Source organism: Hordeum vulgare, chromosome 2H (assembly GCF_904849725.1).
Source record: "Hordeum vulgare subsp. vulgare chromosome 2H, MorexV3_pseudomolecules_assembly, whole genome shotgun sequence".
Classification (NCBI taxonomy): Eukaryota; Viridiplantae; Streptophyta; class Magnoliopsida; order Poales; family Poaceae; genus Hordeum; species Hordeum vulgare.
The window spans coordinates 455,442,464-455,449,564 of NC_058519.1; the positions used below are offsets into that span (position 1 = coordinate 455,442,464).

A 7,101-nucleotide genomic window follows, 5' to 3' on the forward strand; every position below is an offset into this window, starting at 1 on the left:
GTGCAACCAAACACCAGGCAGTACATAAACACAAAAAGCAGGGGGCTGGAATCGGTGTTATGCTGCAACCAGGCAGTATGCAGCCCAAAGCTGGCCAAACTGGTCGTGCCTGCCAGCCCACCAGCATGCTGGCACAGAACGGGCTAAACAGGTCATGCCCGGCACACGACAGGCCTTGGGTCGTGCCTAGGCTTGGCGCGGGCAGACATAGTACAACCTGTTTATTTATTTAAAAAGGTAAAAATATTTTTATACATATGTTCTAAACTACTATGTAATAGGTCCAAAAACAGTCCAACTGGATGAAAAATATGCATTCCATCGTGCTAAACTTTTCACGGGTCGGGTCGCTTATTAGTTGGGTCGTGCGGCGGTTGGAAAACATATTACGTGGGCCGACACGACATGACCCGGCTAATAATTGTGCCATGTCGGGCCATGGCATGCAGGGCCACCATGTTGGCCAGCTTTGATGCAGTCAACCAAATAATATGCAACAACAGGGTTTTTAGCCTGTATTTAGTCACATCCATTTTGAGACACATATGTAAGGGGCCTAAGGAAGTATATTACTTCCTCCATTTTCTTATACAAGGTCACTTTATTTTTTTAAGTCTAACTTTGATCATTAATTTTACCAGCAAAAGGTAAGTTATATGCTATAAAAAGTATTTCATTGGATGCACTTTTTAAAGAACTTTGTGATGATATATTTTTGATGACATTTAATTCATATTTTGTTGATCAAAATTATAAGTTAAGTTTGACAAGAAAATAAAGTGGCCTTGGTATGAAAATAAAGGAAGTATTAAAGAAGTTTGTGTGGTCCCTTGAAATTATTGGTGGCAATCCTGAGATGTTGGTGTCAGGGTCACCATCGAGGATGAATCATGTTTTTGGATTCTATTCTGGTGATCTCCATCGTGAGGTCCCATAAGTTTGGTCTTAATCAGCTGCGCGGTCTACGATGTACTACAGTACTACAGTCCGGGGGACCTCTCTCAGCGGTGACATTTTTGGCTGCCGGCTCCTGGAACGCAGCTTATGATGAGCCAGCGAGATAGAGGGCATTCTGCTAGCCATTTGCCACAATATCAAAATATCATGAGATTATGGCACAAGAGACATGGACTTGTCTCAACAAACTATGCTCACAAGTTTATTCATTTAAAAAAGATGGAAAAAGATCACGTTCTATCGGCTGATCGCGTGTTTCCTGTCCGTCGGCTCGTATGTTCAACACGTGTCCATAATACCTTTTGTTGCAAAAATTCCTGAAACATGACCTTTGTTACAAAAACATCTTTCCACAAAAGTACCTATGTTGCAGAAAGACGAAGAAAAAAAATTCTGCAACAAGCAAATTGTTTCTGAAACTTGACCGTTGTTTCAGGAATTAACGGGTGTAAAATTTATTTCTTGCAACAAAGCAAAAGTTTCTGCAACTCATCCATCGTTTCAGGAATTATAGGGTGCCTGGCCGGAGCAGATCGGACGGCTACGCGTAGATCGGACGGCCCACCAAGTGGTGAATGTTTAGTAAACATCCACCGGTGGATGCGTAGCAGGCCCTTAAAAGATCGACACAAGTAGCATTATTCCATGAAACAACTTTCGTATTCGTCACCTTAAACTCTGGCAGGTTCCATCCCATAATGAAGAAAAATATCAGTTCCCAAGCATCAGATAGACAGGTACAACAGACCATGTTAACAGTTTACACGGTTACAGTGGCTTCAATCTCTTGCAATCTGAGGGTAACAGCTCGCTTGTGCGCTTCTAGCCCTTCGACCTCTGCCATCTTTGCGACGTAGGGACCCAGCCTTCTCAGCCCTTCTTCGGTCAAGGATTGAACAGTAATGTACTTGAGGAAAGAGTTCAGCGACACACCGCTGTACATCCTCGCGTAACCATAGGTTGGGAGGACATGGTTCGTCCCACTGGCGTAGTCGCCCACGCTCTCGGGGGTCCATTGTCCCAGGAAAACTGACCCTGTAGTTGCAAGACCAAACACTAAGCAGGTCGAAGTATGCAAGGAGTGGGATACGAATCAAGATGCGTTTGGCTTCAACTAAGCTCTGATGGCCATGCCTACCTGCATTCTCGATGAGCTCCTCCCATTGCTCGGCTTCCTTTACATTGATGATCAAATGCTCAGGAGCATACGTATTTGAGAATGATAATGCCTGAAAAGGGGGACAAACAGGGGAGGTCAACAATCCTTGAGAACAGGAAGTAACCAGATAGTTCTTAATTCACGACTTCAAATTTCTACAATGCATACTGATAGCTAACTCCTTTTAGAAGCAAGCATCTAAGGACAAAGGCCATAAAACGATAGCCCTTTTGCATCGCAGGCGATGAACCAGGCGGGTATAGTAAGGAATGACACGAACGAATAATTACCTCAACCATATCTCTGGCAAACACAGTGAAACTGTGGCCAAGTGCTTTGGAAGCAAAGTCTCCTCTAGGAAGAGCATCACACTGCTTGCTAACTTCTGCTTCAATGGCACCTAAATCAACACCATCTCCCGCAATAACTAGCACAACCTGACTATCTGGGCCATGTTCTGCCTACAAGATAGACCAACCAACTGTGATCTAACACATACATTAAAATGATTCGCAAATATCAATATTATCTTATCTTTATCAGTTATCCTCAGGTTTAATGAACAATAGTCAACTCAACCTACACACTCTGGCATTACAGAGCAGAGTAACAGGAAGGGAACATACCTGAGATAGCAGATCAGCGGCAACATGAACTGGGTTGGCATATTTGTCAGCAATTACCAGAACTTCTGAAGGGCCAGCAGGCATGTCTATAGAGACCATAGCTTCGCTGTTCTGCAGTCAAATAAGAATAAGAACCACAAAAAGGAATGCACAGAAAGAAGATGCCGGAAAAGGCAGATACAGGTTATGATTTACACAGAAAGAGCAGAATAGACCTGAAGAATCATTTTAGCAGCTGTGACATACTGGTTGCCAGGACCAAATATTTTCTCAACCTGCCAAGCGAGTTACAAAGATAGAATGAGGAACAATCTTTGCATCTAACGAGTGCACACGCCTACATTTGCATAGACATTTTGAGCAGGTTATGAACTGCAAAGAGCATGATATGACTCCACAGAAGTGCTCAACTCAATGAAGTTTTATTTACAGTCCTTTAACAAGTGCATCTCAATACATTGTACAAGTTTCATGATCAAGACATAAAATGCCCTACGGATTTTGAACAAGTAAATCATAGTGGAATAGATCTTGAGCACCTTTGGGCATGATGCAGTTCCCCATGCCATAGCGGAGATTGCCTGAAAGTAGAGAACATTTAAAATAATTGAAGGACATCGATAACATTGAACTACATAGAAACAAACAATATCTCAAAATATCCTTATACCTGAGCGCCACCAGCTTTTAGTATGTGTGTAACACCAGCTTTCTTGGCACAGTACAAAACCTCCTGCACAAAATAGGAATAATGTTCAGATTTCTTCAATTTCACCTTACAAAAACAGCAGCATTTCCATGCCCCACAAAGCGTACCTTACATATGCTACCATCACGACTAGGGGGTGTGGCAAGAACTACAGTTTTGCATCCAGCAATCTGCGCAGGCTGTTAAAAAAGAGAATCCACATGAGAAATTTAAGACAATGAATAACTGCAGGTATCTTAGTATAGAGTATTTGAATAAACATGAGCATACCACAGCAAGCATCAATGCAGTTGAAGGCAAGACTGCAGTGCCCCCTGGAACATACAGCCCGACAGAACCAATGCATCTAGTTATCCTTTTACATCTCACACCCTTCACAAATAAGCATAAGCATATAGAAAGGCCAAAACGTAAATGGGGGCATCAAAGCATCTCTTATTCTCTTACTTTCATATTCTCCACTGTCTTTTCTGGCGACTTTTGTGAAACATGGAAGGCATAAATATTGTCATATGCCACATCAAAGGCTTCCTTCACAGCTGGATCAAGCTGCAAATTTGATGAAGGTAAGACAGCCAAAATCATCTAGCAAATGAAAAAAAAACATCTGAATCTGGACACAAAATATACTGACATCAGGTGTACTTATTTCTAAGGATTAGAAACATCTGAACGCAAGTAGATAAAACCTAGAATGGAATGGCGAGCTGCAACTGAAGAAATAAGGAACCAAACAAGCCATGTATGATATATCAACATGGCATGTGGAGAGAAAAAACTGAAAATTATCTGCTTGTGACTTCGGTTAAATTAACAAGACAAGTGCAGAACGTAAATGCACATCACAAGATGGGTACCTCTGCATCTGGGAGATCCCTAACACGCACAACAGCATTATCGAGAGTGACCTTGTCAAACTTTTCTGTATAACTGAACAGACCATGTACAACAAAGTAAGAAAAGTTCTGCAATAGGCCATGAACAGAACGTTCAAACAGTACACAACACTTACTCCTTAACCGCAGCATCACCTCTGGCTCGCACATCTTCAACAATCGGATTCACCTAATCCCACAAATCAAAATCCCATGGATGTCAGACTAGGGCACAATTTCAACTCCATACCCATGAATAACCTCACTATTATCTTACCGTGCTGAAAATGGAGGTGAAATCAATGCGAGGGCGCGCCTTGAGGCCGCTAACCTCGGCATCGCTGAGATCGGACAGCCTATAGGACTTCATCGCGCAGCTAACACCCAACACTGAAACAACCAAGTAGGCAAATTACAGTCCAGAGAATCTTATCCAACTAGCTTAGGAACCAAAGGCTAACAACAACAGAATACGCAAGTCAAAAGCTCGCACCTTTGGATTTGGGGACCCCGGAGGAGGCAAGACAGAGCCGGTAACCGCGACCGAGGCTGGTACCGCCGGCGAGCTGAGGCGGAGCGCGCAAGCTGCCCATCAACAGAGCCCGATTCAATTCTGTTTCTGGGGCGTTGGAGAATCAGAAGCATGGGGGAAGATACGCTATGGTTAAGCCGAACGGAAGGTAGGGAGACGAACCGAAACCAAACGGCGGCGGTGAAGGGTTTCTACGGCCGGCGGCAAAGCGACGCTGTGAAGGAGGTCGCCGATGTCCGTGACCGTGGTCTACTGTGCTGAGTGCTCCGGCAAAGGAGGCGCCGTCTCAAGGGATGGGGAAAACGAGAGAGTGGCGGCGCTGGATAGGCCGTAGGTGGCGATGCTTATTTTGATGGGCCGAGCCTAGGCGGCCCGAGTGCTGCCACACACATTTGCAGTTCGGACGGTGGGCTCAACATCTTGGCTCAATCCGGTTGCAAAAACACACTTAAAAATAAGGGAAAAGATTACCATCACCTGGCGGATCGTAGCGTCCCATCCGTCACCTTTCTTGCATGACACACATTCAAGTGAGGACCATACCATCATTCGTCGGACGCGTTGGTGCAACATGGAGTATGTTTTTAAAATATATACGGTGTTGCAATTATTTACAACAGGTTTATGTTTTGCAATAAAATCTTTGTTATGAATTTTTTTATAACAAGACCTCGGTTGTAAAAAAATATCTGCAACAAAAATCTAAGTTATAATTCTTTTATAACAAAACAGTTGTTGCAAAAAAATCTGCAACAAGAAAAATGTTGCAGATATAATTTTGCAACAAGACCTGTGTTGCAATGATTAAGATGCGGCTCGCTCGATGCGGGAAATCTAACTGCTCGCGAGCTGGCTAATATTTCAAAAAGATCAGCCAATGAAGGTGTAACACGCCCCTAAAAATAAATCATTTTTGCTATAAATGTTTTAAAATGTAGTCTTGAAATATAGGAGTGGGGCATTTTCAAGACCGAGCTACACGGAGGCCTTGATTTTTCTATTTTTTAAAATTCAAATTTTTTTAGTTTCAAAAAGATCTGGAGAAAATACACAGGTATACAAGGATGCAATGTGTATGTGTGTAAATTTTCAGATCAAATAACTTCAATTGTAAGCTGCGCAAAAAAACATGGACTTTGAAGATGAACAATGCATATGCTAAAAAGCCCGGATTTACTTTTGTATAGCTCCCATTGAACGTATTTTCACCTGAAAATTTACACACATCTACATCATCTCTCTAGGTTTGAACTATTTTTTTGGCTAAAAATTTACACACATCTACACCTACATCAGTCTAAAAAGCCTGCAATTTTTTCAGAATTTTTCCAAACTATTTTTTTGAGTTTGAAGTTTCATATTAAAACCTCCATGAAGTTCGGCCTCCATTTGGAATTTTCATAAAAGAAAAAAACCTTATAAAATATTGAAATGGGTGAAAACTGACTGATACAAAAGATACATCTACAACATTTTGCGGTGTTTACCCTAACACAATATACGGTCTAGGTTTAGGAGAGTGCATTTTTGGAACATGGATACATTGGAGGACTTTATTTTAAATAGTTTAAAAATCAGATTTAAATTTTCAATGAATAAATCCGAACAGAATTCTACATGATCATATGATTGGATATTATACATGTGTAAAGTTTGGTGATGAAACAAGTAAACATGTGAGCTATACAAAAATGACAAAAAGACAATTTCTTAATAGTGAATAATACATGCATTGTTCATCTTTTTAAATTCATGATTTTATCATTTCTGTGTAACTCACATGGTTACTTGTTTCATCATCAAAATTTTCACATGTGTAACATACATACATATGAACATGTGAAATTGTTTTTAGAATTTTTTGAAACATCAAAATACCATTTTGACACTATTCAAAATAAAGGGCTCCAATGCACCCGTCCATCAAAGTGACTTTTTGCTAGGTTTAGGCTCTTTTTGGCATCGTCACAAAAATAGCCCCATTTCAAACAAGTCTTAGTGGAATATTTACAATTTTTCTCATAGAGTTTACTAGACTCGCAATTATTAAAAAATGTTTTATCTCTGCTCCTAGACATCAACCAACAACCCGCTTTCTTCCCCATAGGAAATATCCATTGTTGCTTTCTCATAATATCTATAGCCAGATTTGAAAAATCCAGCACCTCAAACTTCCGTGGACCCGTTCAGGCATTTGCGCGGAGGCATCTAAACAACCCCTCATATCTCGGACCCGACAACCA

At 41.3% G+C, this 7,101-nt stretch overlaps 1 protein-coding gene across 3 annotated transcripts; it reads right to left on the reverse strand.

Annotated features, from left to right (window-relative positions):
- Positions 1 to 1,595: 1,595 nt before the first annotated feature.
- Positions 1,596 to 5,174, reverse strand: LOC123426635 (histidinol dehydrogenase, chloroplastic). Of its 3 annotated transcripts, none has more exons than XM_045110495.1 (15): positions 5,021 to 5,174; positions 4,820 to 4,939; positions 4,604 to 4,716; positions 4,464 to 4,516; positions 4,309 to 4,381; positions 3,899 to 4,000; positions 3,722 to 3,823; positions 3,559 to 3,630; positions 3,413 to 3,475; positions 3,282 to 3,323; positions 2,958 to 3,017; positions 2,743 to 2,853; positions 2,407 to 2,577; positions 2,096 to 2,186; positions 1,596 to 1,992 (listed from the first exon to the last, which is right to left on the reverse strand). In XM_045110495.1, exons 2-15 carry the CDS (start codon positions 4,917 to 4,919, stop codon positions 1,718 to 1,720), a joined length of 1,428 nt encoding a protein of 475 aa, XP_044966430.1. In that variant the 5' UTR covers positions 4,920 to 4,939; positions 5,021 to 5,174; the 3' UTR covers positions 1,596 to 1,717. The 3 variants fall into 3 exon arrangements, with proteins under 3 accessions (XP_044966430.1, XP_044966431.1, XP_044966432.1); XM_045110496.1 differs by having other exon boundaries at positions 4,820 to 4,945; XM_045110497.1 differs by having other exon boundaries at positions 4,820 to 4,911; positions 5,021 to 5,173.
- Positions 5,175 to 7,101: the final 1,927 nt, after the last annotated feature.